The sequence below is a fragment of the Alternaria viburni genome, assembly GCF_023758015.1.
Source record: "Alternaria viburni strain BMP 2772 chromosome Unknown scaffold_3, whole genome shotgun sequence".
Taxonomy (NCBI): domain Eukaryota; kingdom Fungi; phylum Ascomycota; class Dothideomycetes; order Pleosporales; family Pleosporaceae; genus Alternaria; species Alternaria viburni.
This window is the reverse complement of record NW_026055772.1, coordinates 481,672-496,553: the sequence shown is the minus strand read 5'-3', so window position 1 is coordinate 496,553 and position 14,882 is coordinate 481,672. Positions and strand designations below refer to the sequence as shown.

Here is a 14,882-nt window from a genome sequence, read left to right as displayed (position 1 = left end):
GTTGGGGCTGAGACATGTATTGATGCCTGGTGTATGAGTGAGGATGACTCAGGCGGTCGCACTTTCCATTCATGCTGCGAATGAGCCGTAAGGCCACCCGTATATAGCAGCTGTCTATTGAGTCATATTCGCGCCTTCTTGGTTCGAGAGATGGAAGTTCCTCTGTGGAAATCTCGTCGATTCGGTGTGGGGGTGAACAAGGAGACGACCTAGAGCGCGCAAAGCTGCCGCATTCCGCGATTATGACGTCGTGCAGTGACAAACATCCAGACAATAGATATAGAGACAAACACTGGGCATCTAGAACGTGATGATTGCAAAGACGCTTGAACGCGGGCGTGAAGTTGGTAGTGCCCTGCTTCAGGGACTCTCGGAGATCGAGCCGCGGCACGCAAGCGATCGACGCGGCGGTCCTGTCGTCATCAGCGAGGCGCCGAACTTTTGATTGACATGTCCGAAGCCGTCCACTCCCACGTCCGCACGTCCATGGCCATGTCGAATGCCTCAATAACGCCCCAATTCCATCTTCACGTCCGGTAGCTGCCTCGTCTACCCTCCGCCAGCCATGCGCGCCCCGCTGGCTTTCTCCGCAAAGGCCTGGCACGGCCCAGGCAACGGAGCCCTCTTTTCCAATATACAGTCGCGCATCTCGACGACAACACCCGCCATTTCGAGATCCTTCGCTACCACGCCGATACCGAAAGCTTCAATACCGAAGACGTCACCGAACAGCTGCGCGCCGTTTCTCTTCGCACCGTCATCCATACTACGACTCGCAGTCGCGGGCACCGCACGCAACAATGGCCTACACACACCAGCTCGCATGTTCACGACATCGCGACTATTAGCCGAAGCCTCGAGCAATGCCAAGCCTGCGAAGCAGCGCATATCATACAAAGAGGAAATCAAACAAAAGGGCATCGTAGACTTGGAAGAGCACGATGGCGAGCCCGAGAACGAGGAACAAGGCTTTGCAAAGTCCGAAAAGGCAGCGCAGGCGAAACAGGTCAACTTGAGCGCCAAACTCAGCAAAGACGGGTCTGGCTCTTCAGGAGCGCCAGGCGGCATGAAGGAGATCTGGAGGCTGATCAAAATTGCCCGACCTGAGCTCGGCGTACTCTCTTGGGCCTTTCTGTTCTTGCTCCTTGGTTCTGGCATTTCTCTCTCGGTACCCTTCTCAATTGGCAAGATCTTGGACGCCGCTACCTCGACTGAGAACACCAATGGGCTACTCTTTGGTGTTTCTCCGTCTATCTTCTACTTCGGGCTGGCAGGTGTCTTGACGACCGGCGCTGCCTTCAACTTTGGACGTATCATCATCCTTCGAATCGTTGGAGAGCGCATTGTCGCACGTCTTCGATCGCAGCTCTACCGCAAGACCTTCGTCCAAAACGCCGAATTCTTTGACGCCAACAGGGTTGGAGATCTCATCTCCCGTCTCGGTTCGGATACCATCATTGTTGGAAAGAGCATCACACAAAATTTGTCGGATGGTCTACGTGCGCTCGTTAGCGGTGCAGCTGGTTTCGCCATGATGGGTTTCGTCAGTCTGAAGCTTACTGGTATTCTCGCCTTGATCGCCCCGCCTGTCGCCCTCGTCGCTTTTTTCTCCGGTCGATCGCTACGAAACCTCAGTCGGAAAATCCAGAAGAACTTGGGAACATTGACTAAGATCGCCGAAGAGCGGTTAGGGAACGTCAGAACAAGTCAAGCCTTCGCTGGAGAGGTTCAAGAAGCATCGCGATACAACCGGCAGATCAAGAGGATATTCGCTCTAGGAAAGAAGGAAGCCGTAGTTGCCGCGAGCTTTTACGGAAGTACTGGACTAATGGGCAACCTGACCATCATCTCCATCCTGTATGTTGGTAGTAACATGGTCAAGAACGGCGTCATCTCCATCGGTGAGCTCTCCTCGTTCTTGATGTACACCGTCTATGCTGGTTCTAGTATGGTTGGTCTTTCCGGCTTCTACGGTGAGATGATGAAGGGTGTTGGAGCTGCCAGTCGTCTCTTCGAACTCCAGGATCGCAACCCAACAATATCGCCCACCAAGGGTCTACCAGTGAAGTCGGCTCGAGGCCCCATCGAATTCAAGAACGTCAACTTCAGCTACCCGACCAGACCAGCGGTTACCATCTTCAAGGACCTCAGCTTCAGGATTGAGCAGGGTACCAATGTAGCCATCGTTGCACCCAGTGGAGCTGGAAAGTCTACGGTCGCCAGTCTCCTTCTACGTTTCTACGTCCCCAACTCCGGAACCGTAACCATCGACGGCCGAGACATCACCACCTTGAACGCAAAGCAACTGAGGAGGAAGATCGGTTACGTCGGTCAAGAGCCCGTACTCTTCTCTGGCACAATCGCGGAGAACATTGCATACGGCGTACCCAACGCTACTCGCGCTGAGATTGTGGCTGCTGCCCGAAAGGCCAACTGCCAGTTCATCAGCGATTTCGTACGTACAACCCCTATCATATGAGAGCCCCGCTAACAGGTACAGCCTGATGGCCTTGAAACACACGCTGGCGCAAGAGGAACTCAACTCTCCGGAGGCCAGAAGCAACGTATTGCCATCGCACGAGCACTCATCAAGAAGCCCGACATCCTTATCCTCGACGAAGCCACGAGTGCTCTGGACGCCGAGTCTGAAACTCTTGTGAACCAAGCGCTTAACAAGCTTCTCCAAGAAAACAACACAACTATTAGCATCGCCCATCGTCTATCAACGATCAAACGGTCCGACCGTATTATCTGCATCGACTCTGAAGGTAGGGTAGCCGAGGAAGGCACCTACGAACAGCTCAGCTCGAACCCAGAGGGCGCATTCAACAAACTCATGGAATGGCAGATGAGCGGTGGTGACGTGCCTGCTAAGGACGTCAAGGCCCCAAAGCCTACGGAAGAAGAGGAAATCGAGCGAGAGCTTGATGAGGAGAAGGAAGAAGCTGCTGGCCGCAACCGTGTCTAGTGAAGCTGCATCTTTATTTGTATCATATTCAATGGCAGTCGTGGCGATTTTGCGCGACTCTCCTGCTTCTTCATGGAAGCAACGGTGGACAAGCCCACCACCAACAATGAACCTCCACACAGCACCAGGGTTGCTGCACGCTTGGGCCCAAACACGCATCCCAAAAGCAGTATGCGCTCCGCAGGGAGTCCAGAGAGTGGTGTCGCTCTTGCATGGCGCTATTTGAGTGGTACTATTTGATCAAAACGAGAACTTCTACGATCACGCTCTTATATTGCCATAGCCTAGGAAATAGTTCACGTTCTGACGACCCAAGCATGTGAGGCTTGCAGCTATAATCAAACAATCATTCTCCTCTCAACATCACTCTGTACTCTGCAAGACATGTCGGGACGCTCCGCTAGCTCCTTCAGCACCCTGATCGCACCCTGCATCGCCATGTCATCACATAATCAGGTACGACACCACTCATAGCACGCACCGCAGCCTGATACATGAGAGGCTACCAATCAAGGCTCTACTGGACACACTAGCGTACCGAACAGGCAATCTCCCCGTACATCGTGAGGTAACGCGATGGTGACGTCATGCATACCACGCAGTCTAGACCCTCCACACCTAACGCGCGCTGACGCGATGTATACCGTGATGCAAAAGCAACGTGCCATATAATCCCCATGTCACTCGACCCCAAAACCCATCCATCTCAACCAGGTCCTCCCTAATGCTCAATACCACATCCCGTCTCCTTCGCCTCTCCACATCCACATTCACAAAGAGAACCTCAGTCCCCATCACCAAATCCTTCAGCACAACCACCCCGCGCCTCTACGCCGCCAAAATGGAAGCTCTCAAGAAAGTCGGAAACCGCGAGAACGCGCCGCCCAAACATGAAATGGTGCATTTCCCCGGTCTGATGAGCGAGAAGCGCAGTTTCGGCGACTTCCGCACCGTCCTGCACACAGGCCTGTACTCCCAAATCGTCGCTATGGAAGTCCCTGTCAACGGCGAGATCGGGGATGAAGTCCACACCGTCGACCAGATCCTGCTCTTCACATCAGGAAAGGGGCTCGCGACGGTGAATGGCAAGGACCAGGAGGTTAAAGCCGGTGATGTTGTTGTTGTGCCGGCGGGGACGCAGCATCAGTTTGTTACCAAGGGGGATCAGCCGCTGGAATTGATTACGGTGTATGCGCCTGCGGAGCATCTGCCGAGTAGTGTGCACAAGACTAAGGAAGAGGGGGATAAGGCCGAGGAGGATGAGATTGATGAGGCGCCTGAGTGGGCGTTGAAGCCTAAGGCGGAGAATGAGAAGAATGGGTTGGTTAAGGAGAGTGGGAAGTATTAGACGTAGAAGTCTGTATAGTGCTAATGATAAACGTGTTCTATGAGGCTGAAAAGTTTGGTGTCGTTTGTTGGTGTAGGAGATCGTGAGCCAGGGTACGTGCATGTATAAATATCGCCTGGGAGGTTAGACCTCAACCCATTCCGTAAGCTCTTCCTCGCGAACCTTGTGTCGCAAGAGCCTCTTCTCTTTCCCCTTTCCATCAAAGACGGCGGGTACGATTTGTATGTCAGACTCGCTGCTAAACTTCATCTTAACATCCCATGCCTTCCCTCGTTTGAGCTCCCCAATATCGTCCGCAATCTTGAGAGCTTTGTACTGAACACCGTCTCCCAATGTATCGCCCCAAAACCGTTTTGATTGCGGCATCTTGGTGCGACCGCCTTCAATATCATTTTCTGGATTGAAATTACACACTAACCACGGCGCGCCTGCTCTTCCGTTCTCCTCGATGGCTACGACGAGGATGAAGTTAGAGTCAGACCAGGATCTCTGCCATTCATTTCTTGTAGCCCTTTTTTTGTTACTTTCCAAGTCACAGTCTTTAAGATAGAACACCCGGCCCAGCTGCATAAACACAAAGCCCGTGGCGTCGTTGCCTCTAGACTCGTTCGTAAGTCCAGATTGATCTGATTCAACATCCTTAGGCTGGGCTCCTGCGGTCTCGGTATCGGATGCCGTCTTCCACATGTTGATACCAAGTATATTTCCGAATTCCGGCCACTCACGTTTGTCGTCCCAGTCCACGTCTTCATCCTCGTATATGAGTTTGTTATACCAATCAGGTACTAGGTCGAAGTGGTAGTCGCAATGCATTCCCAGTTCTAGTGCGCCCTTGTCTATCCCATGCATTATGTCATAGACGTCTTCGCGCGATTCTTCGATAAGGAAGTTGGTCTCTTGGATCGCTTTGATGAGATCGGCGGCGGTTGGACGTGGTTGGTTTTGGCGGATGCGTTCTGCTTCCTCTGCCTCTTGATTCATTTGCTTGCGTCGCCATTCGTGATATCTGTCTATACTTGCTATGTCGGGAAGGAGTTGTTCCATGCCTCGGGGCTGGTGGGAAGAGCTGTCGTCGTTGGTGCTGGGATAGCCAGCTTGCGACATGGCGCTGGCCATAAGTTCTGCGAAGATCTTCTCGCAATCGGCGTCGGTTAGCGATGACATGGTATCTTTTCGCTTGTTTGTTTAAGTTTGAGTGAGAAGGAAAGAGGGAGAGAGAGGTCAATTCCAATCTTGCGGTGTGAAAAGGCAACTTTGTTGCGTGTAAAAGCTCTTCAGGTGAACCATGGTACCATCAGTGAGTCACATGGTCTATTATTCAAACTTTGAACCCTTGCCAGATTGAAAAAAACGTTAGTTTCGTCCGCTTCGAATAGTAAGACTCGATGTATTTGTTATGCGGTTCCATGCTCGTGAACATAAACTTCGCCTGTCCAGCTAGTGTATGTTTCGCGTAGTGATACCTAGGTAGTAGTCTCATTATGAGAATTAGGCCCGCGGCTCTCCAAAACCTCTAGACTTGATACGACTGCTACTGCATCGAATTTGAATACAATGATTAGTTGAACACGGTGGATACTAACAGTTGGTGTGCATCCTGCGCATCTCCAACTAGACCTCGAAAACTTGAGAAGCGGGTGTTCCGGCATAAAGACATCCCGTTCGCCATTTCACCGCCGCCACCTTGAAGTGCAACTCAATCGTCCTTCAGTCTGCACCCTCTAGCCACTTCAACGACCCTCCTCAAAGATCTTCTGTCGCACGAGCTTTCCTCTCGAGGTAGATGACGTATTTACCACAGCGACAAGCTGGGGATTGTAGTCATCACCGAACCGGCTCGTCATGACCCATTGCTTGTCAAATCCGAGCTCACCAATATCCTCCCCAATTTTTACGGCAACATACTGGTTACCAGAGCCTGGAAGCGTCCCCCACTCGTCGTCAGTCTGCGGGATGCGGAACCGGTTGCCCTCCAGTTCGTGTACTGGCGTGAAGTTGAATAGCAGCCACGGGGCTCCCGCACTTCCGTCGTCTCGGACTACTACAACGAGAACGAAGCCGGAGTCCAACCACGGCATCTGTATGGGGAACTTGCTGTCGTTGTGGTACTTCTGCTTTCTGGAGTCATCGAGGTAGCACACTCTGCCTAGTTGCATGAATACGAACCCGGTGCCATCGTTACCAGTGGAGATGTTGCTGCTACCAGACTCGTCCGAGCTGTGCTCCTTACGTCTGTCTCCCGTCCACGGAACTGTCTTCGACAGGTTGATACCAAGGATACAACTAGGCATCGGCTCGCGTTCGTCGTTCCAATCAATGTCGTGATCTTCCGGCCTCAACTGGAATAGGTCTGACCTCAGACAGTAGTGGTACTTGCCATACGTTCCAATGTCGATATGAGAGTACAAGTCGGTCCCGAGTAGGTCGCATAGGTTTCCGCGTGAAATTGGGTCGAGTAAGTCCACTTCTCCTATGGCCTTGATGATCTCGTCGGCGCTTGCAGGCTCTGGAAGCTGTCGACTGAGCTTGGTCCTCTCACGACACCAGGCTTTGTACTTCTCTAGGCTGTCCTGCATCATAGCGTACAAAGTCAGCGTATTCATCATAACCAGTTTGTACGAGGATATCCTTACATGATTTGGGAGCAAAACCTCCATGCGCGCTTGGACCTTGGTTTCGATTGAAGGGTCTCTATGTAGGCGCGGGCTGCCGTCTGGGTTCTTGTAGCCAGTCCTCGACAGATCTCGTAGCTCTGTGTAGATCTCCTTGCATCGCTCATCGGTCATCGTCATAGCAGATTAACCAATGCAGTCGTACCGCGTCTTGGAAATGAGAACGGTCTTGCGCGAAGTACTTAATGGGTGACTCAGGAGTGTGGACGAAGGAAGTGGTTGGTGTACTGAGAGTAGGTTGCCTAAAGACGGGCTGCTTGGATATTGGTGATCGCAATTCACCATGGATCTGATCCAGAACTTGATGGCTATGCACACTTTTCGAACGAGTGGGTGTGGGTGCACACACAAACTGCTTGACCTAATAGTTCGGTAGCTAAACGCAATCAGCGCACGCATAGCGCAAGCATCAACCCCCGACCACGGTCGTTGCAGGACCACAACCAGTCGTTACGGAAAGCTCATTCCACCCGAAGTTCGCTGTTCTTTTTGAGTCGTGCTCAACGCTGCAATGAACCCTGGAAGAATCTGCCAAGCCTTAGATTGTTTTCTCTGCAGCGCACGATGTGCCAAGTACAGCCATGTACGACCGTAAGTGAGGGTCCTCGTTTTTTATTCGTATGATCAAGATCAGGGATCGAATCATTGTATCTTTTACACAGTTGGCTTTGTACTCGGACTGAGGTGGGTAATTAATGAAGCATATCGCATCGCCAGCTGACCCTCATCCGCATCCCAAACCAGATCTTGGAAAATCGCAAGTTCGGAAAGTGGGGGAGAAGTTCGGACAGGCTGCTGGACAAGCAGCGCGATTGTTAGTTCCACTCATCGGTATCGAATAGACATATGCTGCCCAGTGTGAATCGATCATGAACTCACCGTGATGTTCCATCGCGACTTTGCTTTCCGGGTGGTGTATGGGTTTTCGTCATAATGCAGCTGAGTTAGTCACGTATTACTACAAGCGGTAAGAAGGGTTCTCAGTGATCTCACAAACCTCCAGATCAGAGTGACGAATGGAACAGTGCCAGAATTCAGGGTCGTGACAGTTGCATCACAGATCTGCAATTGAGACTCGAGGCGTGTGGGGCCGCTAAGAGAGCGTTTTCAACGTTCTTCCACCATGGCGGAACACGATAGTGACGCGGACCCTGCGCGCGTTCGCGGTGGTGGGTGATGGTCTGTCAGCCTTGCCGTGGCGTAGAATGACATGTTTAGAGGCAGTCTAGATTAGAATACGGGTGTAAGTATCAGGCATATCCTGACATTGGGCGAACGCAAGTCTTGGTGCGGTAGGTTTTCGTGTGGCGTTGCAACGACGTAATAGCGCTGCAATGCCCCGATCGCGACATTTTCGCGAAGGCACTGGATGCGCTCAAGATGAGGGGAAACATGGCAGGATTAGTGTCTTCATGGAGGAACAGCGGCCGGAGTCACGATAGGTAACTCGCGGGGTCGGGCTCTGAGCCGAAGTTTGGTTATCAGATGCGATAACCGCCGAGAGACCGAGGACCGGGCGGCGTGACAATGGCATGTTACAGAGTTTGCGCGACTATGTGCCGAGAAGGCGTGCACTTCAGCTCATAGTAATTGCGGTGAAGGCTGGTGGTGTAATATAACGCGTTCGGCGAGTACCATGATCAGGAGATGGGGCTGATGCCGTGGGCGCAGCCAAGATAGTCGCAAGATGATTTGATCTAGGTCTATGTCGGATAAAGTAGGACATGACAAGTGGGAATACGAGCGGTTTCGGCGATGGGGCGCTGACAAGCGTCATTCGGCAGAAGTGGGCGTTCGGGATGCTCATCTCAGCCTTGAAGGCGTCGTTGATCGGCAGTAGGAAAAGCGTCCGGGCGCGGCCTCTGTCGAACATTTGTCCATCACCACCAGGCCTCACCTCATGCCCACACCCTCTGCCACGGCTAGAATCCGCCCAATACGAATCTATTCACAGTCACTGTCCATCGTGTCACCGATCTCGGGAATTCGCACGCGGCTGCCACTCGGTCGTGTTCGTTTGCCAGCCAGTCGAGGTGAGTGATGCCACGATCTGATAAGAAATTCGGTTGCATCGAAGCATCAGATAACCACCACCATCCCCCACATGCTCTGCGGTCGCACATCTCCGTCGTCCGCGGTTCAACAAGCAAGCGCGCCATGCACACCTGCACCGCGCCTTGCTGTTGCATTGAATTCCCTACGGCCATACCAAGTCAGCTCTTGCTAATCATGGTCCGCGCTAGCAGTCCCCTTTGTCGCGTCCCCGGCAGCACGCCCATCGCTCCTTCACCTCACTCCACGCAGGCACATGGCAACCTCGACAGCCACCATGCCCAGCCCCATCCCTACCACGTCGACTTCCCACCCTGACGACCCAATTCCTGCCGAGCCAAAGGATATCCCACACCTCTCACTCCGGCCCTCGCCGGCACAGTCGCAGCCGGAGCAGACGTCCCCCAAATCTTCAGGCGAGTCCACACTATGGACCACCAGCAGCGATGAGTCTGAGGCGCCCATGACGCCCATGACGGAGCCCGATCCGGGCGTTGAGGAAGTAGTCGATAAACTACAGGAACTGCCTACCTCGGCTGTCAATTTCTCTGGGCAGACGCGTCCTCGCCGCGCATCTACCACGCTCATTTCGGACAACCCAAACGACATCAGACGGATACTGGGCGAGGGTGAGACGGCCACCAAGCTCATCAGCCAGTGCTGCGGCGGAGGATGCTGTCTGCTCAAGACACTGGCCCCGGACGCATCGTCGCCCAACTTCATACCCGTCGTCGTCCCCGACAACCATGCCTTCCGGAGCCTCAATCTCCAGCTGGGCCCGCTCGCCCTCGACAGCGAGCTCACCGACACAATTCCGCTCCCTCCCGCCAACATGTCCTTCGAGCCTCTGCCGTCCAAGGACACCAAGTACGTCTCGCAGGTGCACAAGACGCCGCCCAAGTACGTTCAGCCACACCCGCCCTACGAGGTCTACTCGGCGCCGCTCTACCACGCACGCGAGTTGACCAAGCCGGGCGCTGAGAAGAGAACCATCCACTTCGACATCGACGTTACCGACTACCCCGACGAGGGAGGCGTCGACTTCAAGGTTGGTGGTGCCGTCGGCATCTGCCCTCCCAACTCGCAGGAAATGGTCGATGAGCTGTTCGATCTCCTCTGCATCCCCAAGTTTGTCCGCGACAAGCCAGTCACACTCAAGACGCAGACTGGAAGATGGCCGACCATCTGGGGCGAAGACGAAGCGCGCGAGCTTGTCACAACCAGACGCGAACTGCTGACCTGGTGTGCCGACATCCAGTCGCACCCGCCCACCAAGAACCTCCTTCGCGTGCTCGCCGAGTATGCCGAAGCCCCCAACGAGAAGAAGATTCTGACATACCTCTGCTCAGCCCAAGGACAAGCAGCCTTCTGCGACCTCCGTACCACTTCTCACTTCACAGTCTCACAGATGCTCAGCGCCTTCCCTTCATCGAAGCCGCCGCTACCGCACCTCCTCTCCGTCCTCACCCAGCTGATGCCACGATTCTACTCCCTCTCGAACGATCCCCACATCTCGTCTGCTCGCCCCGGCCTTCCCGGTACACGCCGTCTCATCGAGATGGCCGTTACAATCCACGAGACACCCGATTGGCATGCTGAGGGTGCCACGCGCACAGGTGTCGGCAGTGGCTTCATGGAGCGCATGGCACACGCCTTCATCACAGCCGAGAATGAAGGCGTCGATCCCCGCAGCATCCTCGATCTGCGCATCCCCATGTTCCGCGGACTCATGGCGAACCCGCTGTCGAAGCAATTTGGTGGTGAAGGCCCTATGGTGCTCATCGGAGCGGGCGTTGGCATGGCCCCTTTCCGTGGCTTCATCTTGAACCGTTTGAAGAATGCCAATTGCGCCAACAAGATCTGGCTCATCCAGGGTGTCCGAGACTCTATGCTCGATGAGCTCTACTCCGGTGAACTAGGCGACCACGAACGCGAAATCAAAAAGGTCGTCCAGAGCCGGAAGGTCAAGGTGGGAGGCTCCAACGAGGTCAAATACGTCCAAGACGAGGTGCGAGTACAGGCTGACATCGTCTGGTTCGTCATCAATGCTCTCGACGGCCGTATCTTTGTCTGTGGCTCTAGTAAGGGCATGGGCGAAGGTGTTGAAGAGTCCCTAATTGATGTTGCGATGCAAAAGGGCCGCCTGAGCGAAGCGCAAGCGAAGGAGTTCTGGGCCAGGAAGAAGGAGGACGGACAATACATCGCCGTAAGTACACTTTCCAAACCATGCCTACCTTACACATACTAACGAATACGAAGGAAACATGGTGAACATGCCCTCTCCGAACATCTGTACATACAGTTACGGCTTCCGTTTCACGACCGCGTCTCTATCCTTATCGCTACCACATTGCCACGGCGTTCGAACAAAAGGAGTCCTTATAAATCATATAGGCAGAACAAACATTGGTACGCACTTTCAGTCGAAGATGGCTGTTCATGGCCTCTTCGTTTTCTGGGTTGGGATATTCATCATCACATTAGAAGGACATGCGCGCAAGAGCATGGCGTTTGTCAAAGGTCGGGAACAGGCAATTTGTTTGCGTTATTACTATTGTCAAGTCTAAATCATCATATCATATGTTGTTGATAGTGGGAAGAGAACGTAATGAAAGATGTTATTACAAGTTGTGGTGTTGTCTGTCGAAAGCTTGATGCCTGAGTGAAAGCTGATAGCTTCTCAATGCAATTGATAGCACTACTAGGGGTAGCTACCAGTTATGTCGCACCATGTGAAGGAACTCCTCGAAGTAGAAGTATACATTACTTTTGTCATTATGTATTTATTGGCAATTTGATGGGACGTATGCTACACGAGTCCTAGCCGCACCCGGTAGCATAAATGCCTACGAAGGTTAGTCTTTCCAAAAACCGCCCCTCGCCATAGCCCTGATGAATTTAGAGAGCCTATTCACTATGCAATAACCTGAGTTTTTCATCACTCGTCCATTGTAAACCTTGGTTTCAATGCATCTCAACCGTGGTTCTCAACGTTCGCTACTTTACAGCGTTATAGCACTTGTGTATAAACGATTTCGATCACTCACATCGCACCGAGAAAAACAGTATCGTCCCTCTGCTCTTTCACCCTCCATAACGGCTGTGAACTCTTGTTCGGTACGCGTTCTCAACCAACATTCTCTTCCAGCATGGCAAGCCAACTCCTTGAGCTCCCAGACGAGGTCCTTCTCCAAATTCTGCACTACCTTCCCAAAAGTGTCAAGCATCCCAATCCCCAAGCCGACTTACTGAATGCGCTCTCGACATGCAAGCAACTAGCACCACTTGCCCGAGAGGTTCTCTTCTGCGCACCAATACTATACTCAAGCAAGGTCGACCGATTTCTCGCTTCACTCTTCCAGTACCCAGACCTGCGATACAAGATCCGCAGCCTGACCATCGAAACGCAAATCCGTGGAATGTGCATAGGACCGAACCCTATCCCAGCACTCGATCCTTCGCTACTATCAAAAGCCATCAGCCATATCAGCACATTAGACATCGATCCTCTGACGAAACAAGACTTCATCGAATCCCTGCATGCCGGAAACGAATACGATGGACCAAGCATCCTCCTCAGCCTTGTGCTGACCATGCTACCCAATCTACAGGAACTGTATCTCGGGGGCTCGATACTGTACAACTTCCCCTTTCTCCATCCCCTGCTCTACCATAGCAGCCTCTTTCCAGCCCACACCCCCGATCTAGGCCCTCTCCTCCCTCTCTTCAGCCACAAACTCACCGTACTCGAATTACCCAACGACTTCCGCACATCGCCTTCCAGCAGGTCGGACTATCGAGGCTCCGTGCATGGTATCCCGAAGTACTTCCCCGCGTTGCGCACGCTTGTGCTGCCGAGTGACAATGTTGTATATGCGTACTACAAAGAAGTCGTGCCGTCCAAGCTCGAACGGCTTATCTTAACCGACTGTCTCGGTAGGGAGGCAGAAAGGTGGGTGAAACATGTAGCCAGGGCAAAGCCAACGCTATTTCCCAATCTAGCGACAGTGAGCTTGTATCACTGCTGCCCCGGAAATGCCGCTAGAATGGCGTCGCGCGAGCTTATGAAGGAGATGGGTATATTGTGTAAGTTTTCCTCTCGATCATGATTTGGCGGTCGGCGTTTTTCTAACAGTGTCCGGTAGTCTACCAGTATATTCCTGTCCTTTATCTCTGGAATACTAATGAATTCTTCCACCCTTGGATGTATGGTAGTAACGAGCTCGATCTTGCAGCGGTGGATATGAATGATAGAGCACGAAGATGGGACAAGGCTGAAAGGGATGAGGAGAAGAAGCGAGAGGCTAGGAAAATTGCATGGGGCGGAGTTGCAGGCGTGCGGAACCACACGAAAATGTAGGAAGGATATGCGCTTGAACTCTTTTTTCGGTATCAGGGCTTTGTCATCAGTAAAGCCAACGTATCGTTAACGTAATGCTTCGTTAGTACACTCGCTATGAGCAGAGTGTACCAATTCTATCCGACACCAGGCCAACCTGTGCACAGTCAGTTTCCACATCCTTGTATCGAATCTCTCATCCATAAACTTACTCCAAACCGTCGGCCCACCATTGACCTTCGCAACATTAACCCGATCCCCCACCCTCCACACCTCCTCCCTGCCCTTCCCCCAAAACCCGTACCTTCCAAACACCGGACTCCACTTCGCTCCTACATCAATCCTGCGATCCTTCTGCAACCTTTTCAGCACCTCTCCACTCGGGCCCTCCCCCGGTTTCCCCGTCTTGTAGTCAATATTGATACTCTTGCACCTTACACAGTTGTGTGGAAGCAAGATCTCCGTCCCGCCTTTTACTGTAACTTTACCCCAGTAATCTTCTTCGTACGGTTCATACGCGCCCTCCACCACGATATTAGGACGGAACTTTTCGATATCCATGGCCATACCTTCTGGTAGTCGGGAGGAAACATCATCGAGACTCGTTTGCGAGCAGAATAGATACGGGGCGCAGTCTGCGAAAGTGATCTTCCAGGATTCGGCTGCTGAGGGCTTGTGCAGGCCCATTGCTTTCTCGACGTAGGAAGCAGTGAACGGGACGTATTTCGATAGGAAACGGGTTAGTGGCGAGGGTTCCGCGGGTTGCATGTCTTGGAATTGGACGGTGCGTCGGTTGGCTCCTAAGTAGACGAAGATGACTGGGTAGCCGAAACAGGATGTGAACCAGTCGTTGTACTTTTGGGGCATTAGGAAGGCGGACGTGGGGCTGGAGTGCATGTCGATGTTGATGGGGGATAGCTTATCTGTGTCGGGTTCTAGTGGGACTTGAATTGATGTTGCCTTTGATGAGTCGCCGTAGGCGATGTGTTTGACAGTGATGGTGTCGCTGGACATCTCTTGGAGGAATTGCGTCATTTCGGGGTATTTGGCTACCGCCATGTTCTTGTAGCCTTCTTCGGTCTTCTGGAGAAGCATGAAGGAGCCTGGGTGATGTTAACCATGTTTCGATGGACTAAGGATGTGATGTGTGTACGGTCGTGCTTGAAACCATGAGCGGTGGCAACGGCTTCGGTAACCTTGACGGCTCGCAGCGACTTGATGGGGTAGATGTATATCTAACCGTGCTGTCATCAGCACACGATCTCAACCATCTCATAACCATCCGACATACCGCTGAGATCTTCATAGCCGTCAATCGCTGCATCAATGGGCTAAGAAGATTGAGAAGTTGATACATGCCGAAAGGCACTACACAAAGTGCCGTGATGATCCATATCGGCGACACCTTCTCCATATTGAAAGCGTAGTTTTCCTCCATACTGGGCAACCAATTCGCAAATATCGAGAAATGGAAGCGACGGTGGTCTTGGACGTTGATGTGGT

The 14,882-nt window shown here is 52.7% G+C and overlaps 7 protein-coding genes across 7 annotated transcripts; 4 read left to right on the top strand and 3 right to left on the bottom strand.

Moving 5' to 3' along the window:
• Positions 1-565: 565 nt before the first annotated feature.
• On the top strand, positions 566-2,968 carry MDR2 (multidrug-resistance transporter mdr2; the record flags this gene model as incomplete). The annotated part of the gene is made up of 2 exons (XM_049350710.1): positions 566-2,455; positions 2,501-2,968. 2 exons carry the CDS (start codon positions 566-568, stop codon positions 2,966-2,968), a joined length of 2,358 nt encoding a protein of 785 aa, XP_049214549.1.
• Positions 2,969-3,809: 841 nt separating this feature from the next.
• On the top strand, positions 3,810-4,316 carry J4E79_001804 (uncharacterized protein; the record flags this gene model as incomplete). The annotated part of the gene is made up of 1 exon (XM_049350709.1): positions 3,810-4,316. The coding sequence occupies one exon, from the start codon at positions 3,810-3,812 to the stop codon at positions 4,314-4,316; it is 507 nt and encodes a 168-aa protein (XP_049214548.1).
• A 123-nt stretch (positions 4,317-4,439) lies between these two features.
• Positions 4,440-5,480, bottom strand: J4E79_001803 (uncharacterized protein; the record flags this gene model as incomplete). Its single annotated transcript, XM_049350708.1, has 1 exon — positions 4,440-5,480. The coding sequence occupies one exon, from the start codon at positions 5,478-5,480 to the stop codon at positions 4,440-4,442; it is 1,041 nt and encodes a 346-aa protein (XP_049214547.1).
• Positions 5,481-6,046: 566 nt separating this feature from the next.
• Positions 6,047-7,102, bottom strand: J4E79_001802 (uncharacterized protein; the record flags this gene model as incomplete). Its single annotated transcript, XM_049350707.1, has 1 exon — positions 6,047-7,102. The coding sequence occupies one exon, from the start codon at positions 7,100-7,102 to the stop codon at positions 6,047-6,049; it is 1,056 nt and encodes a 351-aa protein (XP_049214546.1).
• Positions 7,103-9,317: 2,215 nt separating this feature from the next.
• On the top strand, positions 9,318-11,311 carry J4E79_001801 (uncharacterized protein; the record flags this gene model as incomplete). The annotated part of the gene is made up of 2 exons (XM_049350706.1): positions 9,318-11,246; positions 11,300-11,311. 2 exons carry the CDS (start codon positions 9,318-9,320, stop codon positions 11,309-11,311), a joined length of 1,941 nt encoding a protein of 646 aa, XP_049214545.1.
• An 878-nt stretch (positions 11,312-12,189) lies between these two features.
• On the top strand, positions 12,190-13,400 carry J4E79_001800 (uncharacterized protein; the record flags this gene model as incomplete). The annotated part of the gene is made up of 2 exons (XM_049350705.1): positions 12,190-12,992; positions 13,256-13,400. The coding sequence occupies 2 exons, from the start codon at positions 12,190-12,192 to the stop codon at positions 13,398-13,400; spliced, it is 948 nt and encodes a 315-aa protein (XP_049214544.1).
• A 116-nt stretch (positions 13,401-13,516) lies between these two features.
• Positions 13,517-14,817, bottom strand: J4E79_001799 (uncharacterized protein; the record flags this gene model as incomplete). Its single annotated transcript, XM_049350704.1, has 4 exons — positions 13,517-13,536; positions 13,592-14,482; positions 14,533-14,614; positions 14,671-14,817. The coding sequence occupies 4 exons, from the start codon at positions 14,815-14,817 to the stop codon at positions 13,517-13,519; spliced, it is 1,140 nt and encodes a 379-aa protein (XP_049214543.1).
• Positions 14,818-14,882: the final 65 nt, after the last annotated feature.